Here is a 23,789-nt window from a genome sequence, read left to right on the forward strand (position 1 = left end):
AGTCTGAGGTAAATTTCTGAGCAGTGAAGTATCAGTTATCTTGATACCAAGAGAGCCAAAGCTTACTGTTCTAGGTGCACGTAGCACATAGCACAATAAGAATCTGTTTTGATTATGCCAGTTTGATATTTGCATAATACAGATGGTTTGCTCAGGATAGCGAGGACGCAAATCTCATCTTACATTATGAATACCCTTATGGCTTTCTTATTTTATGCTGCTATTCTGCCTCAGAAGCAACAGACCAGAGACACCCCAAAGCCTTACAGACTGCCCAGTGCTGGGGTGACACAGGGCTCTGCTGGGGGGCAGCCTGATTCCTTACCAAACTGCTGCCTGGGAGGCAAAAATCTGTGAAGAAATTCACACCACCATACTACCAGAATTCAAAACTACTCTTTTCTATCACAACAGCCACATGTAGCTATACTCTGCTGCTATATATACTTACCACTTCATATTAGCACACCAAAGTGAGTACTCTTGCTACAGGAACTTCTGTCCAAAGGGATCATTAACAATCTGTCTGTGTACAGATGGCACAGTGTTCAGCCTGTCCAATTCAATGCAACACAATGATGCCTTGCTGGGGCACTCCAGCTACATGGACAATAAACTGGGGGAAACAGCTCCACTCTCTGCCAATGCACAGAAATCCTGGAGCTTTACCAATAGTTGGAAATGGCAAAATAAGCACAGAGAAATGCAATAGTATCATTGGCTAGAGATCATATCACGAGGATGAGCTGGGAAATAGGGAGGGAAAAAGGCAACTGCAAACAGTAATAGAAATTGTAAAGATAATAAATCATATAAAACCAAAGAAAAAAATCTCCAGTTCAGAACAGAGATAATGCATCATTTGGTAATAACCAATGGGAAATCTACAATATAGAAAATACTGAGGTCTGAGATACCTGCCCTTAGGCAAAACTGTTCTTGAACTTTATTTTAGCAACATAAATTTAAAAATCTCTAAAATAAGGAGTTGTCTGCAGTGGAGAGTGCCCTTGGGCACCAAATCCAGCAAAACCACAGTCACTGACAGTGCTACGTCATGAATTTAACAAGCTGGTTCTAGTAGCATCCTGCCCAGAACTGGCATCCTTTTCATAAAAATCACTTTAACGGGTACTTGAAAGCAAGGCTACCATCCCTCCAACGCATCGTTATATTTTCTGCACTAAGTATTGCAAATTTAATTTTCTTGATAAATTCAGAAACCTTGCTCTAAGTGCCATAAGAAAGCTGATGTCTGCAGCTTTCTGCTGAAATCCATCACCTGTCTCTTTGTCTACCAACAGTTCAAGTATGTTGTTTCAAAGGCTGCCGCTTGACAACATTTTAATACATACACTTGTCACCTGCAAACATCAGAGGAGGGGTTCCCTGTATGCATCTTACCAAGACAGCAGCTGTGGAATCAGGAAGTAAAAGATTCAATGCAGAATTATGAAGAAGACCTTCTCTTTCAATTGATTGTCCTATGAATTTTACCCTGCTGCCTGCATCTCTGGAAATAATGATTGTGTGTAATGAGGAAGGCTGTAGAGATTCCTCAACTGTAAATGTGGAAGTGAAAATGAGGTGCGCAGAGACTGTGACCTAGTGCAATTTAATTAAGTCCTTCCAGAAATTAGTTTTGCCTGTCTTAAATGAAAGGGAAGCACATAAGGACAAGGGCACATAGCAGCCACTACCTGTCTCAGAAGCCACAAAGACCCTGATGATGCCAAGGCTGCTGCTGTGGCCCCTCTGAATTCCTCATCCAGCAAAAGGTGGCAAATAGCCCTTTAAAGCATGGCGCCTGGTGCACTCTTCTGGGTCTAGCCCAGGGGTAGAGAGAATGGACTTAATCAGCCACAGATGTGCTTGGGTACAGCCTTTCCTTTCATTAACATGAATTCTCTGGATGAAGAAGTTCCTTTTGCTTGGTATCAATGTTCTCGCAGTGGAGGCATACTTCTTTTCTTTCCCCATGCCTCTGTCCTAGGGCCACTCCTAGTCTGGCCACCTTGAATAAATGAACTAGCTATTCCTACTCATTACATGCTCTTCGTAAAAAGTATGTAGTTGAGCCTCCTAGGTAATTTTAAAATGCCCAGTGAACACTCTCCTAGCTCCACCTTACAAGATGTGCACTAGCTGAAGCTTGTGAAACATCTTGGAATGGGCAATGCAACAGAAAACTTGACCATGGGTTATGATACACGGAGTAAGTGTCATCACCCTGAGTTTCTGCAGAGCCCTCTGTGCACTACAGGAGCTGTTTTTCATTACTGTGTGAGGACCTGAAAAACAGTGTCATTAAATTGACTCCTGGTTCAAAGAGACTGGGTTTTCTACTGCACACAGAAAAAAAACCAAGCAGTACAGCAGCCATCTCTTACACTCTGGGGGCTGGAAGCATGGATCATTGCATACAGATTTGCTCCTAGGTAGAAACTATATATTCAGATCATAGCTCCAGGAGTCACAGATAAATTGGTATCTGCATCTGCTCCTTCAAATATCGCCTGGGGTGATATTTGCGCACTTTGGCTTTTAACACTGTGTTAAAATATAGGTACCCTTTGCATACTGCAGTTTACACAGCTGATTATAACAAAATTACTCCCAGTTTGCATTTATTGAACGAAGAGAAAGGAGGCCTTGGCATGCATATGTGAAACAGCCTTTGACTAATCCTTTTAATATGGTCACTCCAGAATGATCTTGCTGTGCTCACTGCAGCACATTATCTGAGCTAGAGACAGTCTCCAAACCAGGATTTTTCTGTCACAGCACAGGTGCTGCTCAAACTTCAGTTCCTTCCAACAGATGTATTTAAAAGCTTCCCACCTTCACCATCGTTCGGTCTGAATAAAAGCCCTATGGGGTTAGTTTTACTCAACAGAGTTTTTTGACAAGATTGTAAGTGGCTGTTAAAGGTCCTCTACAATGGGAGGACAAAACTCCAATTTTATTGAAGTTAATGGTAAAATTCTGCCTGACTTCAATGGGGATCATATTCATGCAAAATACATAACAAATACTTGTTACAGCTGCTGCTGTATTATTAACAACAAAATTTCAGTCTCATAAAGCTCCAAATACTTATGCTGATATCAAAATGTTAATCAACCAACAAAATGCTATAGCATACCTTAACTACCTGAAAAAAAAGTTATGTCTTCAAAGCTTCATCAAGCTTCATTATATATAGCCTTTAAGAAAAATAGATTACTGAAGTTCTGTTTCAACAAAATATAGACACATCAGTGAATACTCATCTAAGAAAGCACAACAGTTCAAGCAGCAAGACTTCTTCAGTCCAAAAAAGTCACTCTCAACCATTTCCACTAGAGAATTAAGCATGACAATGCTTTCAAGAGGCTGCTGCTTTTTAAACAAGGAGAAGGAGGTGTTAAAGTCAAGGATGTGACAAGGAAATAAATACGGATGTTTAGGAGCCAGACATCATCAGCAAGCATGCTTCAAGGAGAGGTGGGTGTCCCCAGCAGAAGCCCCAGAGGCACAAGGCACCCTGTCCCATAACAGCCTGTTTTAGGGAGCTGTAAGGGCCTCCCCGCTATTCCCATGCTTTCCATCTAGACTAGGAGCTTGCGCTCCTACTTGCAGGAAAAGAGCTGGGGGACTGAGCAAAGCTGTCATCTCTCTGCTACCCTGGAAGTGCAGAAAACACTTTCCAGAGCATTATCTGCAGCTGCCAGGCAGGAGGTGAGGGCAGTCACCTGCCCGGGGAGCAAACTGACAGTCGCAGGAATCTGCTTTTTCTTATCAGCTACAAGCTTTAGTAAGCAAACAAATTAAAACAGAGAGCTTTAGAAGAAGAGGGGATCAGACAGGCAGAGTCACCAGTGGCTTTTGGGAGAAGTTAACTCAAGATAAATGTTGAATAATAAGAGTTACTGATGAAGGGGACACAAGGAATATTTTGTTGGTTTTGAGGCACTGGGGCCAGAGAGATATGAAGTTCTTCTGCCTGTGTGCCCTAATTCCCAAACCAGCCCCATCTTCTTAGTTTGTTTATTTCTGCGCACTGCCATTGCCCCTGATTTAAGGGAGTATTTTAATACAGTGCTTTGGTCCTACCTGTGCTGGCAACTAGCAGCTGCTGTGGGGATCAGTCAGGATGGGCACACAAAAGCCAAAGTGCCCTTCTCAGCATGAGACCAGCCATCACCATTTCCCTTAAAAAAAGGCAAAATTTTTACTTGAAACTCATCTGGAACCTATCTCAACATGCCTAAAGAGAGTTGTGTGGATCCAGCCTTGCCCAAGCTATACCTCACACCAAGGGGCTTGCTGGCTCCCTGCAAAGGGAGACTTCAGGGTCAGAAGCCAAGTCTAGGAGGAGCTTCCTTGGGTACCTGCTCCAACAGGACCTGGGCAGAATGACTGGAGCTCCTGCAGCATCTCCATTATACACTCACACACTCGTGGATAAGAGAGTAACGACGAGTTGCTGGTTTGCGTTTTTGTGGGTTTTTTCAAACTGTGAACACATTGTTAGGTTTGCGACATTACTCATTTAGCCTTGACTCAGGACACAACTATTCACCCATTCTCCTACTTGGGAACACTTCTATAAGCAAACTGTTATTCTTTTCAAAGGGCTTTAAAGCAAGGCCTTTTGTTGTTGTTTAAAGCAAGGCCCCATTGTTTCAGGCCCCATACTTACAGCATAAGTGTGTAGCCCAAGGAACTGATGTCTCCCAGTGTTCCTTAAGTAAATGCAACATGCTTATATGAGTGCATATATATACACACACACGCACATATATATATATATATATGTAAACAACTTTCTTGGTACTAAAGCACCTCCCATACAATCCAAACAAACCCTGTGGATGGTGGTGATAGTGGGTTACCTAAGACAGCACAGAAGTGTCAGGATGTGGATATACATTCAGTCATGGTATTGATGGCTGTAAGAGTCACCCTGAAACTTCCTCCTGGCTGGCTGACAGTATGCAGCCTGCCTCAGGGGGAGAGAAGTGATTAAACCTGGTAACTCAAACATTGCTTTGCTTACAAATCTCTATCACTGTGTTGGATATGAGGTCAAAATACAGATTCAGGGCCTTGTTCTGCACCTCTCTGTGGGCTGGGGAGGCAGTTCACCACTGCTTCTTATCTGTAACGCTGGTTATACACTCATTTCCTTGGAATCCACCATATAAAGCAAACACAGAACAAAAATTAAAACTAGGACCTGGACTAAGTTGTCTGCAGAAATTTTAGCCCATTTTTCTTTCATAACCACTCTACCAAGAGAGTACGTTTTTCAGACTTTCTCATGATAATGAGATATATTATCTTTATATGATACCAAAATGTGCTTTGAAGAGCTCCGGTTACTGATGTTTCTGTGAGCTGTGAATGTGTAATTTAGATGTATAGTGTACCTGATAGCAAAACTCTCATTTTAAGCAAACCAAATCCTTAGCATAGATGATGCTGAAGTGAGAAAACAAGGCTTTAATTGCCTAGATTAACCATGCTGAAAAGTAGGTTATCTGAGGTGGACAGGACTGATCTCAAAAGCTGCACCACTATAGGAATGACCTCCCTGCATGTGGAGTACTTCAGCATACCCAGAGCACACTCTTAGATGGAACTGGGGGATGTTCAGCCTCTAGATACAGGAAGAACAGAGAAAATCAATGAAATAACCAATAGGACATTTAAATTATCTGTTCTTTGATAAGGACTTATCTGCTTATTTATTATCTGTTATCTATTATCTATTTATTTATCTGTTCTTTGATAAGGAGTTCTAGAAAGAATCACATTTCCAGCTCATGGTAAAAATTTATATTAGAGGCAACGCATTTCATTCTACAATATTTCTTTAACATGCATAAAACCAATGGGTGGAGCAGTGAGTTTATGCTCATCCATCCCTGCCATGCAATGTGTCTAATGAAGTCCATATGCAAGGTAAAACTCGCTGGAAGCAGCTCTGCTTTTTATCAGACTAACTGGCGGAGTAAAAAACCCAGGCTTTTCAGCAGTCAAGTCCTTCTCTAGGTTCTCTGCCTACAAAACTTACTTTCCTAAAGAAATTTTGGATCAATATGGCTATGCAGCTATGCACGCTATAGTACAGTATCATACCCATCTACTTGGTAGTTTTACTTAAAAAGATCGATAAGCTTTCTCTCCTTGCTGGTCCTTTACCCATGACGAACTCCCCCTGACACCCATGAGGAAGGCCTTCAAATCTCTCCTCTGCTGTAGTTTCTACTTTTATTGAATTAATGAATTAAACCCCCAAAATCTAACTAGTACTAGCAATGCTGAGAAGCCGATGCAGTTGTAGATGCAGGTGAAATGATAACACCTCAACCAGCCCACTCTTCTTTATGCCCTGCCACACATATCCCCAAGTCTGTACATGCTACACATTTTGACTGTAATCTTCTCAGCATGACCCTCTGGCAGCATGTTCTATGTGCTAACTGCAATAAATAAAATTGTTCTTGAAGTGCTGTGTAAGCCTGAACTATGAGCTTCTCTCTGGCTCTCAAGAGAGGCAAGTCTAGCTACTGGCAGGACCAGGCAGTGACGACAATGTCTGTTGCTACCCAACCACACAAGGGGTCATCCCACCCTTGCTTTCAGCAGGAGAAAACCCAAGCACATGAGGATGAAGGGAGCACAGAAAGCTCTCCCAGGCACCCTAGCTGATGGAGGCTAAGGCCATGTGATGGACATGGCACAGTTCCTTCCTCCAAGTTCATACAACCTTTATATTTGCATGGACAGGCACAGAACTGCATGTGGCGTTTTCTACAAAGAAAAATGAGCTGAATTTAAAAAGTAATGAGGCATCGGGTGAGCAGTACCAGCTCACCTGGGCTCTCTCACATCTACACTGGGATGCATAGACATGAGGGCGTAGGTAGGAGGGATTATGATCTCACAACATTAAATACAGTGCTGAAATCCTTGGTTATTTTCCACAGTTCAGACAGATGATCTAGAGCTCCAAAGCATCTCACCACAGTTTCCTTTCAGCCACTCACCTTTAACCCCAGACTCTTCTTATTCACCTCACATTTCTATGTCCATGTTCCAGGTCACCACTCACCCTGCCTTTTGTGTAACTTCAATATTCCATGCCTCTGTGTGAAAGGGGCATGCCTCAAGCGATTTGACAATAACCTCTTTCACAGGCAAAAATGGGCATAAGCCTATTTGTATGTACCCCTGTTGGTAACAGAGAGGGTTGTTTAGCCATCCAAGCAGAATATTATTACCTGTGGTTTTTTGCCTTGCTACATGCTCTTGATCAATACAGCCGTAAAGTGACACGCCAAGGGGCAGGCTGTTGCTGCTTCAGGGAAAGAGTCCTCTGATCCCTCAGCTTTTTCACACCATAAACAGTGACTAAACAGGCCCCAATTTACCATCTGTTTGCTATTTATACCACCACCAGTGCTAGCATCTGCTACAGCATAAGCACCTGTTTGCTGTAGTGCAACCTGACAGAAGAGGTGAATCTCCTAGTGACATTTGATTGTCCCCATGCTAAACTATGTTCAACAATATACTTGCTCCTCCTGTCCACCCAGATTTCCCCAGGATGAAGATGCAGTAATGCAGCTGGGTGGGAGCTCCTGTTCCTATAAAAATCAGTGGGGTTCTTCTTTCCCCAAGGCAGGTACCCCTGTGCATCCCCTGCATGCAACGGGGGAGGACGGAGCTGTGCCTACAGAGGTCAGCTCAGCGACAGTTTCAGAAGAGACACAAAAGCAAAATCATGTAGGATGGGCAAGATACATATTCTGCCACTGGACTGAGCAAACCTAGAGACAGTGGTTTAATTGATGCTGGAATCAATTTGCATAGCTGATGATTTTAAGATGCACATTAATGGCAAAAACATAGTGTTTATTACTTTGATTAAGGAGGCTTTACTAATTTTCCTAATCTTTTAGCTGAATCTCTGATTCAAAACATAGTTGATTTTTTTACATGGACAGGACACATGAGTGCATTGAAGAGATGACTGTGGAGCAATGAGACAACCTTATGAAGTCTGACAGAGCCATTAAGATAATCTGGGGTTTTATCATCCCTTCTGGTCCCAAAATTTCCTGGCCCAAATTTCTGACAGGAGTATTAAAAGGGAAGGCCAGCCTTGCTTGCAGAAATTCTTCCTAGGCTTTTACACTGAATATAGTGTATATAATGAACACAACCTCAGGATTTTAGCTAGAGCCTGGTGAACAGACTTACTTCATAACTTAGAGCAACTACATAGAAATAACAGTTTGGAATTTTTTGAGTGATATAAGCATGATTGTAAGATACCAACTGGTATATGTGATTTCAGGAAATTTTAATTTAACAGCAGAAAATGTAACGTCAGGCTGAACATCAATGTAAGATAAATTAACACAGATCTCTTAGAAATTAACCGAGGCAAAATCTTAAGACTTCTACAGAACAGAGTAGACAACAGACTAGAAACAGACACTGCTAGTGCCTCCTTAAAGCCCTTTATTCCTCCAATACACATTTTTACTTTCTGACCACTTCAGATATCTATATCCCAATCTGCAGTACCTTCTAGTGATTCCTAAGTGACTATCATCAGTAACAAGTATCCTGCTCTCCAAAACCCTTCTACTCCCATTGCAAAACCCTATCTCACCTAAGACCTCAAATGCATCTTGTGATCATCCACTCTTGACTCAGCCACAGGTACCCAGAACCCACCAACAGCTAGCTGGCCTCTGGCATCCCTCGCTAAACACCCCTTTCCTCACCAACATGCTATGGGTTTTCCCTTCATCTAAACAAGCAAAGGCAGGATTGAAATTTATTGGAGTTTCTTGAGCTCCTCCTAATGTGCACTATATTTCCTCCTAAATCCACCTAGACAAAAGTGGAAGACTGAACCCAATTTAAATGCACTCAGATGTGCACAGCCTTGGGCTTTATGTTGCATGGAGAAGAAGCTGTGCAAGTCCTCCACAACACAGCTACAGGACCACCTTCTGGCCAGAGCATCCCACAGCTGTAGGCAGCCGGCACACTACCCATCTCCATGCTACATGAGCATGGGGGTGGGAAGCACCAATGGAAATATGCAAGTAGGATGGGACTCATGACTAAACACAGACATCAATAGTAATAGCAGTTACCCTATTCTCCTTTTTCTGCCACTGTGAATAAAGCAGGAACCCTCTAAAGTATAAGTGGAAAGAGTGTATCATCTCTCATACTAAAGCAGACATCAGAAATAATGCAGATACCTAACTCCTTAAAAAAGTCTCTCTCTGCACAGGAAGCAATTCTGAGCCAAAAGGCTCCGCTGCAGCCATCAACAGTACAGATAAGTAGTATTAGCTGAGGTTAATACCACCCATCCTGCCTGGGGCATTCCACCACAGTACATTTCAGATTACTCATTGGCAACCTGACGTTTGAGCACAAACATAAATACACTTCAGGGGATGGTATCTGCGATTAGACAGATGAAAATTTTAATTTCAGCCTAAGTGAAATGACTAGGGAGCTCACTGTAGTGTTATCTTCCCTGGTAATAAAAAAAGATGGGGTAGCTGTAACAATTCTCCAGTATCTATCAGATACTTCCAAAGTTCCTAACTGCAGAAGCTGGGACCTATCTGCAGATGTGAGCAAAGGCAGAGTAACGAAAGCAGATATGCTCTCCTAGAGGTGCTTTGGGGTACCCTTCAGGGCACTGCTTCTTTCCGGTTTCTGTCCAGTCACCCCATCCCTTCCATGTATACCCAGGACATCAGGTTGGCCCTCCTGGTTTGTTCTTATAAATCAGGGCGAGCACAATGGAATTTGGCAGAAATTGTACCAGCTAACCCCAAGGGAAAGCTGGTTCTGACTCTGTGCTCAGCGCAGACTCGGAACTAAAGTTGGACCTTTTGTAACCCCTCAAAGTACAGGCAAGTACCTCTATCATCCAAAGACAGGCCGGTTCTGGTTTGGGTTTTGTCTTTTAATCAATTCTGCCCTTGCTGTGTGAGTTCCCATCTCTGCAGCGGAGATCTCTGTGGCACTCTGCCCACTTTTATTACCAACAGAATAGGCTATTGTCACACATTCTACATAGGTACTATATTTGGGCTGGCCGTAATCGCCTGTTTTGAATGTATTACACCATAGCCTCCTCTGGTGCCTTTCTCTCCCTGTGGGTAACTCCAGCCATGGATTTTTCAAAACAACAAATCTTGGTTCCTGGAAGGACAACTTTTGAGAAATGGCGCAGTGTGCAATCAAAGCAGAGAGATGGGAACCAATAGGCTTGGTGTCAAAACAAGAATCCTGCTGCTATCCTCAGGGAAGGGCCCTTCATTTCATATGTCGCTATTTTCTCTCGCTCTGTCAAAATCTGAATTGATGAAAAGCAGCTGAGAGTCCTTGCCACCACGGCAGTTTTTCATAACTCTGCGAGATTCAGCACAATGTGAAGAAATTATTTTTCTTCTAGCTTCAGGCAGTTTGAAGCTTGAGTATAAAAGAAAAGGCAGCAAGTCTAACAGGGGAAAAGAAATGTGTATTTGTATGGCTTGATAGCTCCAAATTAGTTTTATAATATTTACACAATGCCCAAAAGCATTGACAGATTCCTTTATGTAAATATAAATGGATGCATAAATTAAATCTTCTCTCTGAACTAAAAGCAACATATTCAAATTGGACAGAAATGTTCTCATCTAGACGGTTGGCTGATTGAAAACTAAGGGTTCGTTTTAAAGTGCAGATTTGCTGGCTGAAGTTTTGGAAGCAGCACCATTATCTTCCAGTCAACTGGTTTTATAATTAATAGCTCTACAGCATAAAATGGTTAGTTTGCTAATCAAGTGCTTCATAGAAGCGCAGACTTTGTGCTAACATGCATCCAGGACATGTGTACACTTGCACATAAAATTTTAATGCCCAGTGCTAATGTAAGAAACAGTATTTTCAGCATAGATTGAAGCCTGTGCATGCGCTCCGGAGCAGCAAGCAGCGTGGTTTTGCTGCCACCAAGTGGAGCCATCCTACACACTGCTGAATTTTAAATATCTCCCAGGAATGGTAAAATAACTCTATTTCAGGGCTGTACTAAAAATTTTGGACTTCCTTAACACCATAGAATCATAGAATCACAGAATAGTTAGGGTTGGAAAGGACCTCAAGATCATCTAGTTCCAACCCCCCTGCCATGGGCAGAGACACCTCACACTAAACCATCCCACCCAAGGCTTCATCCAACCTGGCCTTGAACACTGCCAGGGATGGAGCACTCACAACCTCCCTGGGCAACCCATTCCAGTGCCTCACCACCCTCACAGTAAAGAACTTCCTCCTTATATCCAATCTAAACTTCCCCTGTTTAAGTTTTAACCCATTACTGACAAATACCCATACTGACAAATGTCTGCAGTCTCCAGCTGGTAAGTTATCTATGTGCAGATCAATGGGACAGATTTAACTGTAAACACTCTCAGGATCTCTGGCAACCTTCAGTTGCCATAATAATATGGGAAAAAAACCTTTTGCATTCTCTTCAGACACACAACCATGTATGTTTAAAATTCCAAACTGTATCAGATGACTGGCGGTCCTACTGGGAGCAAAAGGGGCCTGGGGTCCTTTCAAAATGACAGTGAGAATGGGGCTCTAAGGAGCCTAGCCCTTGTGATGACACAGATTTTTCAATACCTACAAGCTGATAGAAAATCATTAAAAATGCCTATGAGCTGGAAGTGAAAAGTCAATTTATGGTCCAACGGTTTAGCCATAGGGAGCACGCTCTACTTCAGACTTTTCTGGCTTCTCTGCAGCTTTTTTTCTGGCATTCTACAGCAAAGTTTATCAAAGCTTCTGTCTTTACAGCCAGTTCCCACTGACTGAAAAAATGCAGCTCACTGAGACATGCTGCCTTTCTTCTTAGCCTGGAAAGGTTGCTTAAATCACTGTTCCCATTTTTCAGAATAGTTTCAAGGAATAAGCCAATTTTATGCTTTTTACAAAATTTATTTCTCAGATAAAACAAACTAAATATATTTTAAGCTTTTAAAGGGAAAGAGTAAAAATTTTTGCCTTCATTCACAAAGCTGTTTTCTATACAGATTCTTGAAATATGAAGCATATTTGCTAGTGCTTTTTTTACCGCAGCGCTCTTAATGAAAACAAAAAATAAACTTAAAAGTGGAGATGCAGACAATACTCCCCTCTAGGGGCAGAAACAGAATTTGCAACATTAGATTCAGCAGTGTATCATTTGTAAAATAAAATAAATAGGGCCTACCAAATCAAAGACAACCAGAATTACTAAGTTGTTCCCTGCAGAGAGTGCTGCTGCCTATGAAATCTGTCTAAAGAGCATGTTGTGTTCCTATAGCCATGAAGAAGGGGTTTAATAGTACATGTAAATAGAAGGCCATTCATCAGATTTCCCTAGCAACATATATCCCATTAACTTCTGACCTAGACAATGTCTCACCCGATGCAATACGCAAAGAACAAATTTTTCTTTCAAAGTAAACACATGTACCATGCAAACGTATGTACTGACAAGTGCTAAAGCTGGAAGTTTGCTCAGCTGATCGTACTTGGTATATTTGGAAGTCAAATAAGATGGAAGGTCAGCATTGGCTTGGCTGCTTTCCTCCTCTTCATTCAGGCAGCCAGATGCAAGGTTGCAAAAGCAATTCAGGCATCTCCGTCAATGACAGAGGGTCCAATCCTCCCAGCACAGATTACTCCTACGTACAGTCTGGGAAGCTTGCAATTCCTCCTTGGAAACGAGGGGAATGCAGAGCTAACAGAGGGTTCTCTCCCCATCCCCAGATCTTGAGAACTCAGTAAGCCTGTTGGGAGCTACAGAAGATGGGGCTGAAGACCCAGCTAAGACCTAGTACCCTCAACCAGCGCACCACTGCTGAGACAGACAAGCAGCTCTCCCCTCAAAAAGCCAGTGCTGCCTGCCTTCTCACAAAGAGTCATCCTAGGCAGCACTCTTGAGCTGTTACTTTCATTGGTAACATGCAAAGTCAGTGGAAGGGGCTGGCTGCGTGTCACAGCCACCCCTGCATAGGTCAGGATGGAATCCTCAAGCCACCTCGCAGCAGTGTCACTCATGCTGCTGAAACGCCCATCACAAAAAACCGCTATCCCTAAAGTGGCGCAGCTCCATGCACTTTACAAAAGCAGCCCCCTGACTTGTGTTGAAACAAAATAGCACAGACACTCTTTTATTTTTAAAGTTATTACTTGCAATAGTAGAAGGCAAGCTATTTAAAAAGCTTTGCGCTACATTTATTGTCGCATACACCATGGCTAGTGGGAATTTATCTTTGCACACATGCACGTCCATACACAATACCAAAAAAAAAAAAAAAAAAAAAAGCTATGTTGCATGGATTTTTTAGGTTGCAAAAACATTCTGTGCCTTTCTGTAGCCTACGAAAACATCAATCCCAAAGAGCATTTCCCCTGTGAAAACCAGGGGAAAAGGAACTGAGTGGGATGATGAGAAAGTCTGTGTCAAACCCAAATTATTCTCCAGCTCCATATGCTGAGCAGAGCAATGCCTTTTCCTCAATATACCTATAGCCTGTGGCACCTAAAGTGACAATACTCTGCCGTAGTCACAAGAAAGGCCCTTCCACAGCATAACTCCGATTCAGCAGCGAGCACACCCAGGTCTTGCTTGCTAGGTCTTGCTGTGCTGCCTGGGGTGGCTCAGCTCACTGCCTCATGAATCAGTGCTTCGCAGCACTTCTTTAATGCTGCAAAACCCAGTGCTTGCACAGAAATAACATGCCAGCTGCAAATCCACCACACAACATAATGTTTTGCTCCAGGCTGACTGCGAGCCTGATCTGGACTTTACTTACACAAGTAATTTACACAGATAAAAGGGAACTGCCTCTGCAGCAGTCTCTGAAGTAGTACTGGTATAGTTGTAACAGCAGTGAGACTGGTTCTAAGGTCAGCATTACAAATACCTTTGTGAAAATAAGTTTCTCTCATAGTTATTCTGACTTGTATTCATTTATACGTGCGTGCATACCCTTACATTGTTTCAGTTTATTATTGCAGAGACCACAAACATGGGGCTAGTAAGAACAGGAATACACACAGTAGATGAGAAAACTAAAGGTTGGGGTTTTTTCCCCTTCTTTTAGACATGAGCTCTATCACTTCCAAGTCTTTTTAGCGCTGGTGCACTTACAACTGTGACAGTCTAACGCTGTAAGGACTTACATAAGGATACCTTACTTCTCTTTAATCTGTTTTCCTTTTAGGAAAAGGGATTTAAGGATAAGGCATAAATAAATAAATAAGGACAAACCCCCCTGAAATCAAATCCGGGAAGCTCTAGGTGCCTGCGTATGAAAGCATAATACCCTTGAACCCCAACAGGTCCTAACCACTGCGCCCCAGGAGTGAGCTCAGGGATCACCCCCTCAGTGTGCTGCTCCGCAGAGCACCAGCATCAGTGTGAACTCAGCTCCCCTCTCCCCTTGTTGGGAGCTGCCTGCTGAAACACCAGGCATCTCAGCACCTAACTTCAGGCTCCTCTGGGATGGAGTTTCAGTCCTCTGCTGGGTTTCAGGCATCACTCTGGCCTTGTATGTAAAAAGCTCGGAATTACATTTTGTTGCTTGGTAGGTTTTTCTTTTCATCTCTTTCTCACATATTGTCCGTATGACTGCGCTCTTGGAGAAAACCCTGCTGAAGGTAGACGGCAGCCTTAATTACTACAGGCTAATTACCTTGAATGAGCAAATTGCCATTCACCGATGGGAGATCTGGCCTGAGAAGAATTTCAGGCAATCCTCTAACTTCACTGATATTATATCTTACATCGAGGTTATACAATGATGAAGCTTGACAGTATCCTCTAGACAGATGAGGAGCATGACTCTGAAGATCTGAGACATCAACTTGCTTCTCTGCCAATACAATGTGCCAGCTTTGTTTTCAGGAAAGAAGTTTCACAGTGCTCCTAGCTTATTTCATTTATCCCTGTGATGATTTGCCTTTTATCAGTACTAGTGAAATTGAAAAAAAAAACAGTAATAAAAACTCCAAGGGTTCAAGATGTACTGCCCCCAAACAAGATAGTTCCTGGTCTTGGAGACAGTTCTCCTGTAATCAGCACTGCAGCTGCAAATACAAACAGCACGAGAGAACAGATCTTCATAAAAAACTCTGGACTGAATCATCAAATCTGTTGAGAATATGCCTTCTATTTAGTCAAAGGAAATATTTAAGCACTAGCAGTATTCAGAAGCTACAGATTAATTGGTACTTGCAGGCAGTGATTATGTTTTCCATTCTTCTTGATATTCACATAAATATGTGTGAAAGATTGGTTGCCCGGCTCTACTGGGAGTGGGGGAAGTGACACTCTCCACAAGCATTTGCAAAGCTAGTTGGGAAACAGCATCAGAAGAGATCGATCGTGGTTATTACCTCATAGTGTACAGCAGAGTGCCATCATCCTCCAGGCGCAGAAGTTTGTTTGGGGTTGTCATGTTGTGAGCAATAGACTTCTTGCCATTGTGGAAAAAAGTGTCTGGGGTCCAAATCTTGCTGGCGAGCAGGTTGTTGAGAGGGAGGCGTTGCATAGGTCCTTTGAATCGCAGCCTTTCATCTTTCCAGCTTTGTCGGAAGAAAACATCAATGGTGTATTCCTGGCACAAAGAAACACTAGAAGTATTGCAGGATCTGAATAGGAGCAATGGTTCCAAAAACAACTTTAGCAAAGCAGATACAGGGAATCTGGCAACCACACTCTCAAACTTACCATTTCGGTGTCTGACACAGGACCAAAACTGGTAACATAGATGTCTGTTTTCACCTGAGTTATTCTCTCTGTAATAAATATAGGCTCTGCATTAGGAATTGCTTTAAGATGCAAATATGTGCTTGAGATGCACTTCTCTATTAACTCCGAATCACTCAAAAATTCCCAAAAGCTTGAAATTAAAGTTGTTTGAGGAGGAATTTAATCCCTGATTAAATGCAGTGATCGACCTTTGGCAGCCCAGGATCTCTTCTTATAATCAGTGGAAAGAAGCAGGCCCAAAAATGGTGCAATTCCTCTGGCTGGCAGGTTTTGATCACAGAATCACAGAGTGGTCTGGATTGGCAGGAACCTTAAAGATCATCTTGTTTCAACCTCCCTGCCATGGCCAGGGACACCTTCCACTAGACCAGGTTGCTCCAAGCCATCCAACCTGGCTCTGAACACTGCCAGGGATGGGACAGCCACTGCTTCTCAGGCAACCTGTTAAGTGCCTCACCACCCTCACAGTAAAGAACTTCTTCCTTACGTCTCATTTAAATCTACCCTCTTTCAGTTTAAAACCACTACCCCTTGTCCTATCACTATGCCTCCTGGTGAAGAGTCCCTTTCCATCTTTCTTATAGGCCCTCTTTAGGTACTGGAAGGCTGCTATAAGGTCTCCCTGGAGCCTTCTCCAGGCTGAAAAAGCCCAACTCCATCAGTCTGCCTTCACAGGAGAGGTGCTTCACCCTCTGATCATCTTTGTGGCCCTCCTCTGGACTCACTCCAACAGGTCTATGTCCCTTTTCTGTTGGAGGCCCCAGAGCTGAGCACAGTATCCATTCATAAGACCAAGATGGGGAGAATCACCTCCTTCCACCTGCTGGCCATGCTTCTTTTGATGCAGCCCAGGATGCGATTGGCTTTCTGGGCTGTCAGCACATATTACCAGCATATATTCGTTACCTTCTATAGGATTGAGATGAAGAGTTATCTTGGAAGGACCTATTTCCCTCCACTGGCTTGGGTGATCTGCCCAACTTCATCTGTCTGTATTATAGATGTCCAAAGTTAGGTGAAATTAATTCAATCCACAAAACTCTAAGTCTTTCTGGCATCTTTTCAAATCCAGGACTAATTTAATTTAAGGGCAGAAATTTCAGAAGTTCGTTACGTAAGATAGGAGCATGGAGCCCTATTTTCAAGCATCTCTGTGTAAAGTGAGAGGAGAAGGAGAGAAAGGGATGAAAGCAATGTGTTGGTCTCACAAGAGGAAGGGGTGGGGGTAGCCAGATTAAAAAAGGGCCAAGAAAAAACATAACAGATGGTTTACACATGCATAGGAGATGAGAGAAATCTGGGGGATAGAGAGCTGAGGGAGGGCTCAACAAGGTTAGCATGGCAAGCAACTATTCACATGTATGGTTTTAAAATAGCTGCTTTAGAGGTTACCAAAATGACATATTAATATAGATTTCCTGTAGCTGGATGATTTGGGGATCTGTTTTTAACTGATTTTTGCCACTGGCATTATTTTATACATGCTGACCAGTGCAGGAACCTTGCAGCAACCTGCTAGCACCATCTCACTCACCTGAGGGAGTACCAGAAAGAAAAGAAACCCAAACTGTATTCAATTACAGAAAAATGCATCACACATGCTCTCCTAATGCAACATCAGATGACCTCAGTGACTGAAAGAGGACAACTTTCAGTGACCTTTGTATTGCATCCCATTTGCCAGGAGACAAATCTACTTTCTGGGCTTCATTTAGCTAACAAAATATAACTCTCTTGTCAAGGCCCATGCTGAGAGCAGGTACCCATGTGGGAGGGCATCATGTAGACAATGGTCCTGCACAGTGGAGGCCTGGCCACAGTGAACGCGTTATCCTACCTCCCAGTCCCGGGCGCAGTCGGTTGTCGTAGCCGTCCAGCAGACCGTCCAAGATCCTGGTGAATATAGTGATGTTATCATTGGCGTCCTCTTTTCCTGATGCTGTTGGCGTTTGTGAGAAGCTATTTTATGCAAATGAAGAAAAGAAAAACCAAGTCAAAAGCTGTGCCAGCCTCAAGGGGCATCAGTCTCAAGGGAACTTTGTGATGGAGCCTCTGCCCTCTCTTGCCGCTCCAGCTGAGCAGCATGTGGAGCTGCAGTGATATTGTCATTGCTATAAGCAGTCATAAATAGCTCTCCCTAGAGGAGGAAGACCTAAGGAAGGGCTCATGCTATGGAGGTAAAGGCCTACGGCACTGGACAGGAGTACACCTAAGCCCACTGGCCATCTTGCCGTAAGGCACAGGGAGACCCCAATCCCTTGTGCTGCCCTGCCCCACTTCAGTCTCACCACTTCCCAAGCGCTGGCATGTCTCCATTCCCTGAAAGGAGCAAGGCCAGCTCACAGCACCAGCAAAAGCTGTGACTGTTTTTTCCGATGGGTTAGCTCTCCAGTCTTTGGGAACTGCATCAGCAGGCAGGGGATCTGCACGAGCAGCACCGGCTTGCCTGGGGACACTGCTTCAAGAGTGCCTGAAGGTAGTCTTTAATCCTTACATGCCAAACAGCTTCTAATTTCCAGTTTATTTAATTTATTTGAGGATAACAGCTCCCACTGCATTCAAAAATCCCAGCCCAGATCACTGGGGTATCTGAAAAAACATGTAACTGCAGTACAGAAAACACAGTTCTTCATTCTTCCTCTCTCTTTTGCCTAAATTAGTCCTCCCTTCTAGTATGAAAATAACAGAAATGTATAGTGGGCCTCATTCCATATCTTTTAGGCCAAATTTGTTTTATTCTGAACTTTCTTTATTTCAGCATTTTATCCACGGCTTAGACCTAGGAAGCTGCTCAAAGCTCAAGAGTACAACTATAATTTACATTTTTAAGTCCATCTGATTTTCATTTAAAGATGTTTAGGAGAATCCTCTGTCTAGTGATGCCTTTGCCCACCAAAAGAATATAGGCTTAAGTTTATCCATCAGCATGCTTCACCTGCAGCAGGCAACGATCATCTCTCAGGATAGCAAGTCTGCTCACACTCGGTGCTTATTCAAGTTTCAGTCTCTGCTGAAACAGGCAACAAATGCTCCAGCTGTGACAGAGCACATCATCCCACTAGGAACCATACCCTGCCTCATGCACCCTGCCAGCAGAGAGGAATCACTTACACTCCAACAACCAGCACTCAACATGAACTAGTCACCCAGAGAGAAAAAAAAACTTAAAAATCCATGTTTATTTACTAACAGTCCCCAGAGAAATAAATCACTAAATAGAGAACCTCAAAGCATCCCTCTGAACAGCTTGCCTTGCACAATGCTTGTAACACGTGTTAGCCTTACCTAGCAGAACAGGCTTTATACAGAGAAAGGCAAGTGACCTCAACCTGCTTTAACCTGCTCAAGGTTTACAGTAATGGGACCTCACTGACACCCATGAGATGGGTCTGGAAATTTTAGTGACACACGACCTGTCTCAGGATGAGCTCTTGGTGGGCACGTTGCACCCCCAGTCCTGCACCTGTTCCTTTTACAGCTTGTGTGTTTCTGCTGGAAAAGGAAGGGATCGCAAAGCTTCTCAGAAAGGGGAATAAACGCTGGGCAGTGGCAGCACGGGCCCAATTATAAGGAATGCCAAAGCACGTGCGAACGCCTGGCCGAGGAGGCTGCTCGCAGCCCGAGTGCCATCAGGACTGCTGTGACCCTCAAAAAGCTCAAGACTGGAGAGCCCAGGCCACCAAGGAGCTCCCCTTTGCTGCAGGTGGAGGCATAGCCACAAATCTCGCCCATTTTTTAGGCCATCAGGTCAAAAGACCAAACTTACTCTGTTTTCTATGCTGTGAGCAGAACCTTTAGTGAGTAACTGAGGCAGCCAACATCACAGACATGTTTGACTATAATGAAAGATATTATTCCAAACTGATTACAGAAACATTAGACATCCTTGAACACCAGACCATTCAAGACAAAAGATTGTATATTTTTGTGTCAATCACACTCAAAGGGATTCACTACATAAAGGTGAATATTTACAAGTACCAGCCTAATAAATACAAATGGAAGACAGAAATTACAGAGGTGCTGCATATGCAGTGACCATAACTAACTCTTTGGTAAAATCCTAGAATACCATTTTAAAGTTTCCTCATTTATTTTAGCTTTTTTTTTTTTTTATTCTTTCATAAGAAAGAGATAAGCATCATGCTGCCTGCCTGCTTCACCCTATCAATGTAGGAACCCGTTCTCATTTTCCAATGTATCTGACAAAGAAGCGGAGAGATCAAACTTCATTTCATTCCTACAAGTTTCATGAGAAGCAGTGACTAGACAAGGGGAGAGCAATCTAAATTAGTGTCTCATTAAGTAAAAATGTGAGGTCAGCAGTCATCTATTCCCTCTGGCTCGCTGACTGGGCCAGTCAGCACGCATGTAGCTCAGAAACAGCCTCAGCAAAACCAGCCCACCTCCTCTCTGCTAATTAAGAGATACAGAGGGGACTTGCAGGGTGATTAGGAAAGGTCCTGGGAGAAAAGGACCACAGAGGTAAAATGTAGGTGTTGCAATGGGAGATGGGAACAAGGGATGCCAAATGCAGAGCCAGGATTATTGCAAAAGAACAGTGCTGGGGGCACAGGATACAAAGCTTCACTAGTGTCTCTGCTCTTGAAAAAGCTTGTTATTTTTAGTGCTTATGGCTGAATTCAAAGCCAATTGAACTCAGAGGGAAGATTTCCATTGAACTATTTTTGTGGGGATGGGACAAAATATACTTAGTTCTCACAACTGCTCCTCTGAATCTAACAGTAGTAATTGATGCTGCTTCTTTCTATCTATCTCAGCTATATATATTTTTCACAAGAATAGTATGTGCATCTCAAATACTGAAATACTTTCATATCTCCACAAGAAAAGCTAATTAATACAGGAAAAAGGCAGAGAAACAACTAGGGTGAAGACTCATAAAAAGAGTCTGTACTTCATCTGCAAAACTGCAATCCAATTTATATTTGGCAGATTGCTTCACCCGAAAAAGATGGCATCTGATGCTGAATTTCGATGAAATGTCAGTATTACGTTAAGTTGCATTTGTAAATGGGTTCCTGCTTGCTATTAATGCAAATGTTACTTTCTCTTTCACAGAAAAGTTGACGTTTAATTTCTATTTTTGAGATTGCTGGCGAAATGCTTGTTTTGGAGTAAGTGCTGAGGTTGTCCTTTATGACGTAAGACCTTTAAACTGTCCCTGCAAGCTTACGTGCATATATTCGATACTATAGCTCTAAGAATAGAAAGAAAACGTGTGATATCCTAAATTAATTATTGCCACACAGCTAAAGATTAGGTTTTATCAACATATTAGTAGGTAAGCACATTATTGCCTCTCTGCAACCAAAAATGTTTTCATTGCAGACATTTTCAGTTATGAATAAAAATAAACCTAGAAAAACACCTTAGGAAAATTCAAAGATAATTACACTTAAAGCTCATTAGTGAACATAAACTAAACCAACCAGGAGTACTTCTCATCACACTTACTTAATACTGCAATTTCGGGGTGACTGAAAAAATCAGAAGCCACAGAAGGGGCCCATCAGTGTAAAATGTAATAACTCTCTAAAGATGTTCAGCTATCTTTTCTGATGAGTTAATTGTTTACCATTTTAAACATCACTGTCCTTTTTTGCCATCTAGTCAAAATCATGACAGGTACAACTCATAGCTTAGCTGTAATAAAAGGAAAATGTACGGTAGATATTACGTTTTTGCAAAAACCTTATTTTTTAAAAAAGTAAGGGACACTGTAAGGAGCATTTCACTATTGGAAGTCGTATTTTTTTCTCTCGCTGTCTTAAAAGCAGAGTTTCCAATAACTTGCTTTAATAGGATTGGAATTATATCAGAACTTCAGACAAATTAACAGTTTGTGGAAAAGGCAGCGGAGAATGCACTTGCACACTTTTGGATGCTGCCAGCTGGCCAGGCATCAAAGGAAATAGATTTACTTTTCTAAGTTAGCTTCTTGCCATCCCTTTCTTACAGATTCTTGAGATCTAAAAAGGCTGGTATTTTGTGAATTTGCGCAATGAAGATTCTTTCACACTGGATTAGGATAGAGGAGAGGACTGAGTGAAATGATGAGAATGTAATGGTCTTTTCAGATCCTTAAAGAATAATGTAATTCTTTTATTTAGCAAGAGCGTATTTTACTACCCACGAGCAATTTGTGAGCAGTGTAATGATAAACCTGCTCTTCACAGAGCTATGTCTTATCGTCCTCCTTGCACCTTAACACCCCTTTCAATATCCTGAATTTCTCCCAGGGTCATTAAACACTTTCCAGTACTCTCAGCTCACCAGGTCACTGACCTGCAGCTTCTCTGGGAGGCAGTGTGTGCCAGGGCTGGTCCTGCACCAAGCACGTGCTGGATGGCCTGCAGGTACACGCCTGCATTTTGGCCAAGTGGGAGGCCAAGTGAAATGGAGATACTTAGGCTGTCGCTTTCTGTTTGGCAGAGGGATTGACTGACTGATGCCTGCCTGCCTCCTCCAAGCACTTCTAGGTACCCACTTAAGTCTTCCAGTTATTAGAATCATCTGATGGGCTCAAAAAACTATCTGGAGATATGAAGAAGGAAAGAAAATAGGATAAAAAAAAAAATAAACAGACAAGCATGACTGCACAATGAGGTGATAATTCTTACAAAACTATGTTAAAAATATGAGGAAGACCTCCCTAGCATCTGCTAGGAAGGACAGGGAAAGGGATAACCCAGCAGAACTAACTGCTTACGGTTGCAGAGACTAACTTGAAACAACAGCCTGAAGGAAAGGTATGTTCAGCCTAAACAGCAGGATTATGGTGTTAGTGATAAGGGCTGTGAGCTAGTGGAAAAGCATGTGAGACTGCAGACACGCCACAGACTGAATTCTCACAACGTACAGAGAAGTCTTGCACTGGCTACATTTAATTGGGATCTTCTGTTTTCCATGTTTCTACTATTATAAACATTATTAGCAGATGACAGCTAAACTGTGGGTACACCAACTACATCCATTCCCCTTGGTTTTGGCTCTCAGACAGTTTTCTGAAGTTGCGCATCCAAAACGCAAATGCACAGGGACCGCGCACCACCAATATGTCCCCAGAGAGGTGCCTTTGGGCAGGCTGGGGCTTGCAAAAAGAGTCAGGATGCAGTAAGGTTAGCCAGCGTAGGGCTGGCTGCATGCTACCTAGTCTTAAGCTGATCCCAGTGCAGACAGTCACCCATGGTGCCCACCCTTGCAGGGATCCACGAGGGCCCATGAGGAATCGGACTCTTGTCTCATCTGAAAACAGTCGTCACGGTTACATCTGACTTTCACTTATTCTCTAGCTCCATTATAAATGTTTACTTTCAAGGCAATTGTGAACTATCCTGAAATGCTTCAGCAAAATACCTCGACTCGTTAGAACATCACAGAACTCAAGGCTGAATTCCAGCTTGAAAAAGCCTTGACTTGTGCTGGACTTTTTCTGCAGAAGTAGACTCACAAAACTGCTACACCAGCAATGGTGGGTGACTTAACATCCTCTTCTTATTTCATCTATATCTTTGAATTTTAATTCAATGATTTTTCTTTAAATAACTTCTACCAACTATGCCTACAGTCTTTCACTACCGCCTGTTGATGTGGATAGCTCTCGATAGTCATTCCACATCTATGTTAAACATTAATCACAGACTTTTGCTGAGATTTCTGAAGTAGCCTAGGAGACTGAGATACGTAACTCCTGTTTATTTTACCAGGCATTGTGCATCAAAATCCCCCAAGGTGGCTTTGGCTACATCAGCAAAAACTGTATTTATGATTTAATATAAATATGGAATTACTATGGAGCATCGTAGACAAATCCCTGCCTTCGTCTGTAATGTCCTACAGTATTTTGTTTTTTAATTTGTGCTCATTTGACCAATCACTTCTACCTAGCACGTTGAAAAATGCACTGCAATGCAATGGT

General features: G+C 42.7%; 2 protein-coding genes across 4 annotated transcripts in view; one reads left to right on the top strand and one right to left on the bottom strand.

Annotated features, from left to right (window-relative positions):
- Positions 1-23,789, bottom strand: part of GABRA5 (gamma-aminobutyric acid type A receptor subunit alpha5) — a 55,455-nt gene that overhangs the window by 28,198 nt on the left and 3,468 nt on the right. For all 3 annotated transcript variants that reach the window (XM_065677628.1, XM_065677626.1, XM_065677627.1), the window contains exons 3-5: positions 17,685-17,806; positions 15,806-15,873; positions 15,472-15,692 (exon numbers count right to left, since the gene is read on the bottom strand). In XM_065677628.1, coding sequence (XP_065533700.1) covers positions 15,472-15,692; positions 15,806-15,873; positions 17,685-17,806 — 411 coding nt within the window. The remainder of the gene's footprint in view (positions 1-15,471; positions 15,693-15,805; positions 15,874-17,684; positions 17,807-23,789) is intronic.
- GABRB3 (gamma-aminobutyric acid type A receptor subunit beta3) overlaps positions 1-23,789 on the top strand; it is a 203,686-nt gene that overhangs the window by 27,108 nt on the left and 152,789 nt on the right. The gene's annotated exons all lie outside the window — the stretch shown is intronic.

This window comes from Lathamus discolor, chromosome 4, assembly GCF_037157495.1.
Source record: "Lathamus discolor isolate bLatDis1 chromosome 4, bLatDis1.hap1, whole genome shotgun sequence".
NCBI lineage: Eukaryota > Metazoa > Chordata > Aves > Psittaciformes > Psittacidae > Lathamus > Lathamus discolor.